Genomic DNA, 16303 nt, shown 5'->3' with positions numbered 1-16303 from the left:
CTGGCTTGAGGACAGCGAGGGCCGACCTGTCCCGAGGCATCAAAGAAGCGAAGAAGGCGTTCTCGTGCAAGGTCTCCACCCACTTCAAGGACAGCAAGGACGCACGTAGCCTTTGGCGGGGCATTCAGACCATCACGGACTACAAGCCCGCGCCGAGGAGCTGTGAGGGCGACGTCCGTCTGCTGAACGATCTGATCCGCTTCTTTGCTCGCTTCGACGCCCAGAACAGCACTTGCCCGCTGAAGACCACTCCCCCCCCCACACGAGCAGCCCCTGCGCCTCTCTGCCGACGGTGTGAGGAGGGCGCTTGCCGCTATTGACACCCGTAAGGCGGCGGGCCCTGACAACATCCCGGGTCGAGCGCTGAAGGACTGCGCTGGGGAGCTGTCGGGTGTCTTCATGGACATCTTTAACGTTTCCCTGCAGCAGGCCATCGTCCCCTTGTGTTTCAAGGCTGCCACCATCGTTCCTGTGCCGAAGAAACCTGCACCGTCCTGCTTCAATGACTACCGCCCTGTGGCACTGACGCCCATCATCATGAAGTGCTTTGAGCGGCTGGTCATGGAGCACATCAAGTCCGTTCTCCCCCCCACCATTGACCCTTTCCAGTTTGCGTACCGTGCCAAGCGGTCCTCTGAGGATGCCATCTGCTCTGCCCTCCACTTGGCCCTCACCCACCTGGAGAGAAAGGACTCATATGTGAGGTTGCTGTTTGTGGACTTCAGCTCTGCCTTCAACACCATTGTGCCGCAGCGACTCATCTCCAAACTCGACGAACTGGGCCTCAGTACCTCCCTCTGCAACTGGCTACTGGACTTCATCGGTCAGAGGCCTCAGGTGGTGCGTGTTGGCGACAAAATCTCCGCCAGCATCACGCTGAGCACGGGGGCCCCCCAGGGCTGCGTGCTCAGTCCATTGCTCTTCACCCTGCTGACGCATGACTGCTCTGCGACCTACAGCGACAACCGCATAGTGAAATTTGCTGACGACACGACTCTGGTGGGTCTCATCACGAAGGGCGACGAGACTCGGTACAGGTCGGAAGTTGACCTTCTGACCACGTGGTGCAGGGACAACAACCTCCTGCTGAACGTCAATAAGACCAAGGAAATCATTGTTGACTTCCGGAAGGGTCACACAACACACCTGCCGCTGATCATCGACGGTGCTGTGGTGGAGAGGGTGAGCTGCACCAAGTTCCTGGGGGTGCACATCAGTGAGGACCTCTCCTGGTCCGCAAACACCTCGTCACTGGCAAAGAAAGCTCAGCGCCGCCTGTACTTCCTGCGGAAGCTCAGGCGTGCATGTGCTCCTCAGGCAGTCCTGTCTACATTCTACCGTGGCACCATTGAGAGCGTCCTCACCAGTTGCATCGCTGTCTGGGGTGGTAACTGCACTGAACAGAACTTGAAGGCCCTGCAGCGCATAGTGAATACGGCTAGTAAGATTATTGGTGCTTCGCTCCCCTCCCTGAAGGACATTTACACCTCCCATCTCACCCGCAAGGCAACCTCGATTGCCAGTGATGTGAGTCACCCGGCTCACTCTTTGTTTGACCTTCTGCCCTCTGGGAAGAGGTACAGGAGCCTGCGCTCCCGCACCACCAGACTCGCCAACAGCTTCTTTCTCCAGGCTGTTAGGGCCCTGAACTCGCTACCCCCTTCTGCGTAGCGTGCGGCACTGTTGCGCTATTTTCGGGAATGTCTGCTGTACGCGCACTTGCTCCTTTTTTTTCTGCTCCTCTTATTTATTTATTGTTGTGTTATTTATTCATTATTTATTCAGCACGCTTTTGTTGTACTTGTTTACTTGTTTGTCTGTTGTGAGCCATGTCTTGTCACCGTGGGATAGGGGGGAACGAAATTTCGGTTTCTTTGTGTGTCTTTGGCATGTGGAGAAATTGACAATAAAGCTGACTTTGACTTTGACTTTAACGAAGACAGCTGAACTATTCTGAGCGGATAACAAAAGCAACAATCTTAATAGGAGAGCCGCTGAAACGGCCGCGATTGAGGAGATCCTGGGTCTCGACAAAGTAGTTACTGTTGGATTTTGTCCACAATTTAGGGAGCGCGTTATCTGCGCCTCACGGCAAAAGCCATTGCAAATCACCTGTTATTTGTATTATTTGTAATTTACTCACTGCGTGCTCGTTTGATTTCTTCAGATTTAGGAAAATGCTAAGACACTGAAGCAGAAATTAGACTTACTCATGTTTGTTGAGTTCAATCACAATTCTTGTTCAAAAAGCTCTGTTTTCAGGAAAGTAAAATACAGCGCTGGGCCCTTCAAGAGCGGAAAGTCTCCATTCAGAAAAGGCAACGTTCAAGGTTCTTTGGTTAGTTTATATCAGTTGCACATGCCAGTGTGGGCCAAGTTTGATGGGTGATGAGTCTTTGGGGTGGGGCAAGTTCGCCATGGGAGTGGGTGCTGGTTATGGGCGATTCGGTGTGTGTGGGGGCTGTTGTCTTCCATCCCGTCTTTCGGCCTTGGCGATCATCTTTGACCGAGTCCTTGGCTGGTTCCCTCTGGCACCTGCTGGTTTTTATCCCCGCGTGACCTTCCTGTCAACATTCTTCTCCAATCTTGGACATACACTGTCGTAGCTCATTCTTTCTTTGTTAGGCAAAATATTTCCTTCTGTGCAGAGCGTTCAGTAGTAATCAAAAACTGGCGTCTAGCATTAGTCAAAACATAAGATACAATCAAGTACTGAACGGTCAAGACGACTCTGGCCGTGTCCATGATTTAGAGAAAAAACATCAGGCATGCATTACACAGTTCCTTAAGGGTCATTAAGCTATTTAGGCAATATATCAAAAGTCATTTGTTATTTCAAAATGCTCAGAAATATATATCAGATCATAAAGTTATAAAAACCTTTGTCATTACCATTTATCAAAAATGTCTAGTTATGTCTTTATTGATTTGCTGTGTAGGTATAATTATAAGCTTAAAGTGTTTCTTTTATTGATTTAATATGTGAATATACTTTTCTGCTTATGTACTTTATTCAATGAGGTTTGTGCATATCTGTTTTTGTAGCTAGGCAGGACTTTTTGTATTTCGACCCCATTCCTTCATTACTCAACCCTCGGATTTCTTTGATTTCAGCGGGACTGGCGTCCGGAAATGACGGAATTAATCTAACAATAGATTAGTTACCTTAAAAGCGGTTAGACTCGGAACGAATCTTATTTCTATATCGGCTTAAATCAATTCTCGTCTCCCCTACAGACTGTGTTACTGCAGAGGGGCTAAAGTACAGAATTTTACCCTTTAAACGGAGAGCCGGTCACTTACATCAGATAAGTGCACGATTGACATTGAGCAATCCAAAGCAAGAACGCTGAACCAGCAGTGGTTCTCAGCTGAGAGGCAAAAGGGGATTGCGCAACCCTCACAGATCAGCTGAGATTGTGCAATTCTATGCTATGCGAAGTATAGATGCCAGTAAGAGCGGTTGCAGAGAGGCCTATAAAAAAGCCACCGCAGACAACCACGGGGCTTCTCTCTCCCAAAGAGCATTAATACGTGAAGAAGCCCGCAAGAGTTCCAAGACTCTTTCCAGCCTCAGAAATCAGTGTAAAACGCAAGATCGCTTGCTTGGATTAATTTGGATTTACTCAAAGACTTGACGACATTTCACAAGCCAGGGGTAGGACAGCCATGGGGGCGAATGCCGGTCCTCTCGAGGCCAACCTATTTCTCAAATTTGAATTCTAGAAATAAAAGCGAACTGATCACTCGACTTTATTTTCACCAAAAATTGCATACAACTTGTAGCCACCTTTTCCTACTCTACAGATTTATGTTTTATAATCATAAGGACTCCGTGACTGAATGATTTTATTTGTACGGGTATCAGTGAGTGAAATTGTTCCAGTTGTTGGAGGAATTAAGATTTGTAATTCTATTTCATACTTTTTCAATAAATGTGGTTTGTATAGTCATTTAATTCGTTGCGCGCTAATTTGTATGGTATGTGCAATCGACCGTTTTTGATTTGACAATTCGATTCGGTTACAGGTAATTATTATGGTATAAAATCGGACCGTGATAAATAAGATTAATGAAGGCGTTTAAATTAGACTAGTCGGATTATTGTTGGATTCAAATCCATTCAATTGTTCGTTGGTTGCTGGCCCGTCCTGTACTTGTCGGGTCGCGTTTAAATCTAACTCGGACAATTGACGCATTAAATTGCCTTCAAAATTATTTGAAGGATAATTTTATCCCGTTTAAATATTTAATTCGTTTAAATATTTACTTCAATCAAGTAATTCAATGAATGTGTTTAAATTAGACTAGTTGGATTATTGGTGGATTGAAATCCATTCAATTGTTCGTTGGTTGCGGGCCCGTCCTGTACTTGTCGGGCCGCATTTAAATCTAACTCAGACAATTGACGAATTAAATTGCCTTCAAAACTATTTGAAGGGTAATTTTATTTCGCTTAAATATTTGATTCGTTTTAAAATATCATTAGTTTAAATAATTTAGTTGTTTGAAGCATTGCGACAGTTAGGAGTTTATATATAGTTTTAGAACTAATGATTAATGTATCAAATTACTTCTCAAATACTATTATTGTCATACTTCCATTAATTCGACCCTTCATCGAATAAAGATGTGTAGGCTCGCTACTTCGGCAACAAAGTAGAGCTGACCCATATAAATAGTTACTTCGGCACAACTAGGGCAAGTGTGCGCTAGATCAACGAATCCCTGAGGTCTTAAAGACATCTAAAAATATCAGAACTATAACAAAAGCCTCAAATCACCGAAGGGAGCCATCAGTATGGCGCGGTTATTCTGACGACGTGTCTCAAATTTAAGTTACTCAGCACGAGCGTCGTTTGACTTCAGAGGGATTGGCGTCATAAAAAGATTACATTGATTCTTTTAGAGTTAATTTAACACAGGTGGTCAGAGACGGACGAGTCCCTTCACCCTGGCTTATCTAACCCTTTAATGGGAAGCTGGTCACTTTAATAAAAAGTGCAGGTTTGACAGCATTTACCTTGCTCAAAATCACTCTTTCTTCAAAGTTGTTCTACTAATATTCCCATAGTAATCTCCAACAACTTCAACCATTCAAACTGTATTTTCCTTTCATCCAGACAATCATTCATCCTTGCTCATTTGCATCTCACACAGCCTCCATAGAGGAGCTTTTCTGATCCACCCAAAAAAAAACCCTAAAAAAACTCGACACACAATAACTGCCAGCAAATTAATCGGAATTTTTTTTTTTGTCCGTCCTCCGTCTGTCAGCAGTCGAAATGTTGGAATATGGGTCACAGCACCAAAATGTTCGAGTGTTCCTCACTCTAACTTCTTTGCAAGAACCGCATGTGAGACAATTTGGCCATTTCACGCTTGCAAGCGGAGCAAGCCATCAGCACCCTGTGTGGTACAGCACACCTCTGCAACCTGGTTAATCAGTGCAGAGGGTCTTAGCTCTTTGTTTTACAAGGTTGTGGAAACAGAAACTAATGGAGAATTTTAGATAACTAACTAAGCAAGAATGTTTCCACATCATTTGGAAAGTTTCAACAACTGAATGTGGAAACTTTCCAGAGTCAAGGGAAGGTTAAAGGTTTTGACAAATTTGATGATTCTAGTCTACATTTCAACATATTCATACGATCACAATAATTTGTCAACCCTAACACTTTTGTTGAAGTGTTCAAAGTGTTCATAGTTGTTGAAATACATTGTCAGAATTCTACATTCATACATTCATTAAAATTTGAAGTAATAATTTTAGAAAGAATGGAGTGGTGTGTAAGGAAGATGATATAATAGGGCACTGGCCCCCAACCTTTTTTCCACCATGGACCGGGTCATAGTCAAACTGATATTTTGATGTCCAGCAACCCCCTGCAGTGGTGATAATTTCAATCTGGCTTTATATGTTCTACCACAGAAAGTGTGTGTGTTTTTATTTAAGATTTTCTTCACGGCAAGTTACAGAGAAGTCTGCAGGCTGGCACTGGGCCTTGGACCGGTGGTTGCAGACCACTGTAGTCGGGGCCGAAACGCCGATGGGAAAAAAAATCTCGCCATTTTTCATCGGCGGCAAGAGATTGGTTGACAATAAACACCTCCTCCTCGGTGTGCGTCAGCTGCTGAACGCAGAGAGCCTGTCGGCGCAGAAAGCTGGACAAGGTGAAGCAAGTGGTGGATGAGGAGGACCATACGTTTGCATTCAAGGTCCAACTGGAGGACGCCCCGGTCGGAGTCAAGGCGAAGGGTCTTCTGGTCGACTCAGGAGCGACAAAATACATCATCACTGACATCGGGAGATTTGTGCAGTTTGACCCAACTTTCAAGGCTCAGGGCCATATTCTGGAGTTGGCTGATGGAGAGCGTGCCACCGGGATTGCTCAGAGGAAAGGCACTGCCAAGTTGTGCTTGAGAGACGGTAAAGGCCGTGTTGTGGATATGTTCCTGATGGAGGCGCTCTATGTGCCATCATTTTCCTAGGACATCTTTTCTGTTAAAGTGGCTACAGCACAAGGAGCAACAGTCATCTTCAAGGAGGGACAGAATCGGCTCATCCATAAAAATTGTACGAGTTTTGATATTCATATGAATGAGAGACTGTTTTATTTGAGTACTGTTGAAAATGAGACTGATAAATGTAAGGCGTGTTATGACATTCAAACATGGCATGAAATTTTGGGACACTGTAATTATGATGACGTATTAAAGCTGGTAAACGTGACAGAAGGAATGAAAATTAAAACTAAAAAGCCCAATATGACATTTGAAGTGTGTATTAAAGGTAAATTTGCTCAGAGCAGAAACAGAGATGCAGATGAAAAAGCTAAGGACATTTTGTCAGGCACGGGACAAGGCAAAGGACTCGGATGCAGAGTCGTTTCTTTCTTGGATTTATTCCAGCAAGCACACTGATCAAAAGTACAAATCAAAACGCCTCTTGCGAGGGAAAACACGTGGCAAAAAGTACAAACAAAAGGCGTCGCACTGAGGCGAGACAAAAAGGCTATGGGAATCACAGTACTAACAAAAGCGTCGCTCGGTGGCGAGACAAAGAGGAGGGGTCTTACTGAGAGCTCGGACATCAAGGAATCGCTGGTGGTCGGGACGAGGCAAGACACACTGGCACAGGACAAGGGGAAGACGCGGACTAAATACACACAAAAGGGCGTGGACACAGGTGCTGACCATTATTGTCAATTACACAGGTGCACACAATCGGGATCAGGGAAGACAAGACAACCAACACCGAGGAAGGAAACACGAACTGAAACGGAAGGGATGACAAAATAAAACCGGAAGTAAAATTACGACATCGACGAGACAGAAACCCGGAAAATTAAACGCGACCGCATGACAGAACCCCCCCCCTAGGGCCGGATCCCAGACGGCCCAGGAGCCCCAGGGTGAGCCGCATAAAAGTCCTCAAAAAGTCCCGGGTCCAAAATATAACTAGGCGGCACCCATTGCCGCTCCTCCGGCCCATAACCCTCCCAGTCCACCAGGTACTGCCAGCCCCGGCCTCTTCTGCGCACATCCAATAGTTCTTTTACGGTGTAGGCCGTCCCACCTCCCACAGTCCGCGGAGGCGGCGCAGGATCTGGCACCAATGGACTGTCCACCACCGGCTTGACCTTCCCAACGTGAAAGGTGGGGTGGACTGCAAGGGACCTGGGCAAGCGGAGACGCACCGCGGCCGGGTGCACGACCTTGGCGATGGGGAACGGACCCACGAAGCGAGGCGCCAGTTTCCTGGAGTCCCCCCGGTGGGGAAGATCCTTGGCGGATAGCCAGACACGTTGACCTCGCTGGTACACGGGCGCCGGACGTCTCCTCCGGTCAGCCATCCGCTTGACCCGGTCTCCCTGTCGGACCAGCGTGGCCCGAGCCGCCGACCAGACGCGACGACAGCGGCGCACCAAGGCGTGGGCCGAAGTCACCGTCACCTCCGGCTCACTGTCAGGGAAGACTGGGGGCTGGTAGCCATACACACACTTGAAGGGGGACATACCTGTAGCCGTGGTGGGCAGGGAGTTGTGGGCATACTCCACCCAGGAGAGGTTCCTGCTCCACGAGGAGGGGTTCTGGGAGACCAGGCAGCGGAGACTTGTCTCCAACTGCTGGTTGATACGTTCCGTCTGTCCGTTTGCCTCCGGGTGATAGCCTGACGTGAGACTCACGGTTGCCCCTATGAGCCTGCAAAACTCCCTCCAAAACCTGGACACGAATTGGGGCCCTCTATCGGAAACAATGTCTTTCGGGAACCCATGTACCCGGAATATGTGGTCCATCATCACGGTGGCCGTTCGTTTAGCGGACGGGAGCTTGGGCAAGGCGATAAAGTGAGCCATCTTTGAGAATCTGTCCACCACTGTGAGTATGGTGGTTCGCCCATGCGAGGCCGGAAGCCCGGTGACGAAGTCCATGGATATCTCTGCCCATGGGCGCGAAGGAATGGGTAGGGGATGCAGCAACCCCATACGGGCGCCGTGGGAGTTCTTATTCCGGGCGCAGACGGGACAGGCTGCAACGTATTCCTTGACGTCTGCCCTCATGGAGGGCCACCAGAATCGCTGCTGGATGACAAACAGCGTTCGGCGCATGCCCGGATGGCAGGAGAGTCTGGAGGTGTGAGCCCAATGGATGACTTGGGATCGTAATTGAGCAGGGACAAATAGTCGGTTCTCAGGGCAACCACTAGGGGGTGGCTTGTTACCATTGGCCCGCTGTACCCGGCCTTCGATAGGCCAGGTCACTGCTCTAACCAGGCAATGAGGAGGCAGGATGGTTTCGGGCTTCTTAATTTCTGGATCCGAGTTGAAAACACGGGAGAGGGCGTCAGGCTTGGTGTTCTTGGTTCCCGGTCTGTAGGACAGAGTGAAGTTAAAACGATTGAAAAAAAGTGACCAGCGGGCTTGGCGTGAATTGAGTCTCTTAGCTGACTTTATGTATTCTAAATTTTTATGGTCTGTCCAGACCAAAAAAGGCTGCTGTGCTCCCTCTAACCAATGTCTCCATTCTTCCAATGCCAGTTTTACTGCCAACAGTTCACGATCCCCCACATCATAATTCTGTTCGGCGGGCGTCAGCCGTCGAGACAGGAACGCGCACGGATGGAGCTTGTTGTCGCTCTTGGCTCTCTGTGAAAGGATGGCACCTACTCCTTGATTGGAGGCGTCCACCTCCACCACAAACTGCCGCGACGGATCAGGAAGCGTAAGGATGGGAGCGGTGCTGAAGCGGTTCTTTAGCTCCTGGAAGGCCGCCTCCGCCTCCGCCGACCAGTGGAAGGGAACCTTAGGAGACGTGAGCGCGTGCAAGGGAGCCGCCGTGGCACTGAAGCCCTTGATGAACCGCCGATAAAAATTGGCAAAGCCCAGGAATTGCTGCACCTTCCTGCGTGAGTCAGGGGTAGGCCATTCCGTTACCGCGCTTACTTTCGCCGGGTCCATCTCAACTTTGCCCGGGGCTACGATGAAGCCGAGAAAAGAAACGGTGTTCTTGTGGAATTCACTTTTCTCGGCCTTTACGTATAGTTGGTGTTCAAGGAGTCGTTGCAACACCGTCTCGACGTGAACCCTATGGGTCTTCAGATCCGGGGAATAAATCAAAATATCGTCCAAATATACGTACACAAAACGGTCCAAACAGTCTCTCAAAACATCGTTTATCATGGCCTGAAACACAGCGGGAGCATTGGTGAGGCCAAATGGCATGACGAGGTATTCAAAATGTCCTCGATGGGTGTTGAACCCTGTCTTCCATTCGTCCCCTTCCCGGATGCGCACCAGATGGTAGGCGTTGCGCAGATCTAACTTTGTGAACACCCGGGCTTGCTGTAATTGGTCGAACACGGTCGACATCAGTGGGAGCGGATACCGGTTCTTGATGGTGATCTGATTGAGGGGACTATAATCAATGCAGGGACGTAGGGTACCGTCCTTCTTGCCCACGAAAAAGAACCCCGCCCCCGCAGGCGACGACGATGGTCGAATCAGTCCTGCTTGCAGGGAGGAGTCTATATATTCATTCAAGGTTTGCTTTTCAGGTCCCGAAAGAGAATAAAGCCTCCCCTTGGGTATAGTTGAACCCGGCAGGAGGTCAATGGCGCAATCATACGGACGGTGGGGAGGTAGAGAGGTGGCCTTGGCCTTGCTGAATACCTCGGCCCATTGGTGGTAGCACGCAGGGACCCCGGTTAAGTCTGGGGCTGGCGCATCTGGAGCAGGAGGCACAGGGCACGGGTTAGACTTGATACAGGAATCATGACAGTCGGACCCCCATCCCGTTATTTCCCCTGATCCCCAGTCTATAGCGGGGTTGTGGCGTTGAAGCCATGGATACCCGAGAATGAGAGGGTTCATTGGAGAGGTCACGACATGTAGCCGTATGTTCTCCTGGTGGGGACCAATTGACAGCGAGACTGGTTCTGTTATGTGAGTTATCTCAAAGAGTGCCTGTCCATTGAGTGCCTTAGCTTTCACGGGAGTGTTCAGTAGCTCAGTCTTTACCCCCCACCGGCGAGCAAATGCCCAGTCTATCAAGCTTTCGTCCGCTCCTGAGTCTATTAATACTTCAAGTTCTATTTCTCTTCCCAACTGTGTAATCCTGCCCTTGGGGAGCACTCGCCCCGGGGACAGAGCCGCAGAGAAGGCGCTTACCTTCAGGGTCCTTCTCACTGGACAGGAGAGACGGAGGTGTCCGAGCTCACCGCAGTAGTAGCATCTTCCCTCTCGGCGTCGCCGTAACTTCTCCTCCTCTGTTAACTTAGCTCTGCCCAACTGCATCGGTTCTGGCTCCTGGCGCTGCCGATCCCCGTACAGCCTGGAGTGGTGAACGTCAGGGCCGGCTACTGGGACGAAGGCGGGGGCGTTCCTGCTTCGGTGCTGCCTCCACTCTTGCAGCCGGTTGTCCGTGCGGATAGCCAGAGCGATGAGGGCGTCGAGGTCGGTGGGAAGGTCTAAGGGGATTAGCTGATCCTGTATGGATCCAGACAGGCCCCGGAGGAAGATGTCATATAGTGCCGTCGCGTTCCAACCGCACTCCGCAGCCAGCGTGCGGAACCGGATGGCGTAGTCTCCGACGGTGTCTTGTCCCTGGACTATCTGACAGAGTTGGCGAGCCTTGTCTCGGTCAGCGGAGATTGGATCGAACACCGATCGCAGAGCCTCGATGAAAGCGGGGAGAGAGCGACAGGAGATGGAATCCCTGGCCCATTCCGCGGTGGCCCACGTGCGGGCCCTTCCCGTCAGGTATGATACCACGTAGGCCACCTTGGAGCGCTCGGTGGGGAAATCTGCTGGGGACCTCTCAAAATGCATCTCGCATTCTGTAATAAAGGCCCGGCTAAGGCCGGGTTCTCCGGAGTAGCGCTCTGGAGGAGCCAGTCTGGCACCGCCAGTCACGGGAGCTATTGCAAGGGGAGTAACGGGGGAAGCAACGGGTGTACTGGAGGTCGCTGCTGGTCCCGCGTTTAAGAGCGAGAGCACTTCCTGCATTTGCTGACCCAGCTGTGCTACTTGGGTGGCGACCGCTCCTCTGAAGTCTTCTTGATTCTTAGCGAGTCCTCGGATTTCTTCACCCAAGTCGCCCACTTGCCTCTGGTGCTGGGCGAGCAGTGAGGCATGGGAGCGCACTGCGGCGCACAGGTGCTCCGACTCTGCCGAGTCCATGTCTGGCCAGTGTGTACTGTCAGGCACGGGACAAGGCAAAGGACTCGGATGCAGAGTCGTTTCTTTCTTGGATTTATTCCAGCAAGCACACTGATCAAAAGTACAAATCAAAACGCCTCTTGCGAGGGAAAACACGTGGCAAAAAGTACAAACAAAAGGCGTCGCACTGAGGCGAGACAAAAAGGCTATGGGAATCACAGTACTAACAAAAGCGTCGCTCGGTGGCGAGACAAAGAGGAGGGGTCTTACTGAGAGCTCGGACATCAAGGAATCGCTGGTGGTCGGGACGAGGCAAGACACACTGGCACAGGACAAGGGGAAGACGCGGACTAAATACACACAAAAGGGCGTGGACACAGGTGCTGACCATTATTGTCAATTACACAGGTGCACACAATCGGGATCAGGGAAGACAAGACAACCAACACCGAGGAAGGAAACACGAACTGAAACGGAAGGGATGACAAAATAAAACCGGAAGTAAAATTACGACATCGACGAGACAGAAACCCGGAAAATTAAACGCGACCGCATGACACATTTTAGAGCTTGTGCACACAGACCTGGTTGGACCTATAGAACCTGCTGGAAAAGATGGTTTCAAATTTGCTATAGCTTTTACTGATGATTATTCTGGAGCTGTGTTTACTTATTTTTTTAAAACCAAGAGTGACACTGTTGTAGCTACTGAGAGGTTCATTGCTAATGTAGCCCCTTATGGCAAGATTAAATGTATAACGTCAGATAATGGAACTGAGTTTACCTTTAATGTGTTTCAGTCTTTGCTATGTAAAAATGCTATTAGACATGAAACTTCAGCTCCTTATTCACCCCATCAGAATGGGACCGCGGAAAGTGCCTGAAGGACTCTATTTGAAATATGCAGTACAAACATCTGGCATAATCAGAAATAGATGCTATAATATACGACTTGGACAAACCCCATATTTTGTGTTAACTGGGAAGAAGCCGGACTTGTCCAAAATGAGAGTGTTCGGGTCAGAGTGTTATGCATGTAAATATGATCAGAAAAATTTGGACACACGCTGTGAAAAAGGGCTATTTGTTGGCTATGACAAAAACAGTCCAGCATATCTTATTTTCTATCCAGAGACAGGGAAAGTAACAGAAAATAGACTGGTGAAGTTTGTTACAAAAAGGTCTATTGAATGTGACACTCAGACAGATGACCTGTATGAACATTTTGAGTCTGAAAGGAAGGTGGAGACCTCACAACCAACACCGGATGAGACGCAACCAATCCCACCTGAAGTAAAAATAGAGGTTTGTGATACAAACTTAAAATGTAAGGGTGAGAGCAGCCAGAGTGGTCGTTATCCAAAGCGAGAGAGGAGAGGCCCTCAATATTATACAGATTGTGATTATGAGGTAAAATGTGATGGCATTCACAAGTATTGATTATTGTTATCGTGTGACTTGTGATGTCCCACAGACCCCCAAAAAAGCTTTGAGCTCTTCTAAATCAGAGCAGTGGGCCAAAGCTATGAAAGAGGAAATGAACTCTCTAATAGAGAACGATACTTTTACTTTGACGACTTTACCTGAGGGAAAACATGCAGTGGGGGGTAGATGGGTTTACGCTATTAAAAAAAATCAGTTGGAAACCATTTACAAAGCCAGATATATAGCAAAAGGTTATAGTCAACTGGCAGGATTAGACTATAATGAAACCTTCTCACCAATTGCTGATATGACTTTTGTTCGTATTTTGATGCAGCTCGCAGTATAGTACAATTTAGAGCTACATCAGATGGATGTTAAAACAGCATATCTCCATGCTCCTATAGACTGTGTGATTTACATGGAGCAGTTTGAAAAGTTTGAGATTAAATCTAAAACAGGAGAGAAACTAGTGTGTAAACTCAATAAGTCACTGTATGGTTTGAAACAGTCAGGACGAAACTGGAATAGGATGTTACACGATTTCCTTATTGAAAATGGTTTTGTTCAAAATATTGCTGACTATTGTGTTTACTGTAAAAATGTTGGAAATGACGGAATCCTATTGATTATTTGGGTTGACGATCTTCTTTATTGGCCTACGGATAATATGGTGGCCGATGATTTTACTAAGCCTGTTGCTAAGGTCAGGATGGATAAATTTGTATGTTTTCTAATCGGTAACTGAACGATGGACTTGAGAAATTGAAATGTGCACTGTATGTTTGTGTGTCAATTAAGGAACAAGTGGGGGTGTTGATATGTCATGTCCCTAATTGACCAGTGAGTGTGGGTGTGGCTACACACCTGTGTGCAATCAATAAATGGCAGCAGCTCATTCACAAAGGTGATCACATGCAGGCCAAACCAAATTCATGTCTCTGCGTTATATTTGTCCTCTGTCTTTATCTGTCTGCACCAGCTCTTACCGCGATGGCTGCGCCAACATTATACATAAACAGATAAAATGGTCTGAAATTTAACATGTTACTTTTTCCCTTGAAGAGTCATCAAGACTGTAAATCCATATAAGTTTCATCGCTTCCTCATATACATCACACAACAAATAAGATTTTTTTTAAAATCAGAAGTCAGGAATAATAGTTTGTTCAACTATTGTTACTCAAATAGAGGAGTTGAGGACAATAAAATGCTTGCAATATCTCAGTGTTACTATTTATTACATTTTGAACTTTTGGCACAGACTTTAGCAAGCATCATGGATGTTGACAGGCTTGAGTTGCTTTTGCGAGCCACATAAAATGATATATGGCAAGACTGATTTGGCCCCAGGCCTAGAGTTTGACACCTGTGCTTAAGGCTATTGTGATACTAGGTCATTAAGTGAAATCATTTTCACTGTAAAATATTTGATAGGGTTGACAAAAGCCCAGTGGGATTCAACTCATCCACTGTAAATTACAGAGAGTGCTGGACCCCAAATTTCGGAGCGGTGACTATAAAGGAATCCTATCGTTTTGGGTTGGGTATCTCACTGTCAGTGAAGCAAACAACGATCCCCACTCTGACAGGCGATGGGATGTTCTGGTGTCTTTGTTCACCTAGAAACAATGGGGACTCCACTAACCAGGTCGATCCTCTGCTGCATTGTGGTTTAATGTGCCATAGTTCACTGTTTTATCTGAATAGACTGACCGACAAGGTCGACCAAAGGGACAGATGGACATCTGACAAAAAACATGCGGACTGGTTATGGGACCTAAAACCCCCACACAAAACCAATACCTGGTACCATTCACTTAGAGGCCACTGTGACGAACGTTACTAAAGCAAAATGTATGGCCTCTATAGGAGGAGTTGGAGATCAACATCATGCCAACATCAACATCACTGTCATTGACACGGACCCTTACCCGCCTGGACTCGCAGAGGGAACCTGTGATCAACTCTTCTGGATAAATCTCAATGTAACCGTCAAAGGACAAAAAACACAAGTGGCCTAAATAAAGAAAAACTATCTGGAATAATTTACACGGGTTTCATCGAATCATATCAAACCCACACGTGCATTAATGACAACTGCTCTCCAGGAGGAAACTGGTTGTGAGCCTTGGACATCACCACTGACTGCCAGGATAGAAGAGCTTCTTCTATTGGCGAGGGCTTTCCGACCAACATGGGCACACCATCAAATGGAACCTACTTCATACAGAATGACTGGTGGCTTTGTGGTCACAAGGTTGAGCTGATGCTGCCCGCCAACTTGACAGGAGTGTGTGCACCAGTGTGGGTAACAGACCACTCCTACAAAATACAGCATGTGAAGAAATTGACAATAAAGCTGACTTTGACTTTGATAATCAGCTGACAACCACACACAAATCTGGACGTCAACGCAGGGCTATTACAGCCTTTAAACCACATGATCTTATCTGGGTTTCAAATGTCCCAGACAGCTGTAAAGTATGGTCTGTTGGAGTTGTCCATGCTGTATTTCCTACGATCGGAGATGGAAAACAAGCACTCTACACAGAAACACTGAACTATCGTTTTAAATCTTTTGTGAATCTCTCTCTGCAGGTCAATGTCGGACAAAGCAGAAAGATTCGGGCTACTAGATTAAAGGTATTACAAAACAGGATGGTCCTGGACTTGATGACCGCAGCACAAGGTGACGTATGCCACGTTATTGGTACTTCCTGTTGCACCTACATACCAGAAGAGAATGACACCAACACCATCAAAGCTATGGCCTAACTAAAGAACTTACAGTGGGTAATGTCAGAAGCTAGAGTCCCACAACAGTGGAATGTCTCCTCATGGTTAACCTCTGGCATCTGGTGGCAACTGCTGTTAAAGTTGTGAATCCTGTGCTTACTGTATTGGTATTGTTATGCTTATTTCCATGTTTAAAGTCTGCAGTATCAATGTCTGTCTCCTCTACCTTGGGGTACAACTACAACAATTTAGGCATGTCAAATGTATCTGTATCACACTACAGAAAGAACATTACGATAACTGTGAGGATGTTGTGTAAACAAACATGCATTACAAGGAATTGATGAGTTCATCGAAAACGTTGCCTAGCAAGTGATATAGACACGATACTCTGTTTTCTTGCCTATGATGGTTGCCAAGGAAGAAATAATCATATGGTAAATAGGAAGGAAATGATAGGGTTGACAACTTATTTTGAAGTG

At 47.4% G+C, this 16303-nt stretch overlaps 1 protein-coding gene across 1 annotated transcript in view; it reads left to right on the top strand.

Moving 5' to 3' along the window:
• The window catches only part of LOC148398573 (palmitoyltransferase ZDHHC5-A-like), a 247889-nt gene extending 231979 nt beyond the window's left edge, over positions 1-15910 (top strand). The window contains exon 14 of the mRNA XM_088372917.1: positions 15684-15910. Within this exon, the coding sequence (XP_088229043.1) occupies positions 15684-15726 (43 nt within the window). The 3' untranslated portion in view covers positions 15727-15910. The remainder of the gene's footprint in view (positions 1-15683) is intronic.
• Positions 15911-16303: the final 393 nt, after the last annotated feature.

Source organism: Syngnathus floridae, chromosome 4, assembly GCF_059516105.1.
Source record: "Syngnathus floridae isolate MCC-2025c chromosome 4, RoL_Sflo_1.0, whole genome shotgun sequence".
NCBI classification, from domain to species: Eukaryota; Metazoa; Chordata; class Actinopteri; order Syngnathiformes; family Syngnathidae; genus Syngnathus; species Syngnathus floridae.
The sequence above is the reverse complement of the archived record's forward strand: the minus strand, read 5'-3'. Positions and strand labels throughout refer to the sequence as shown.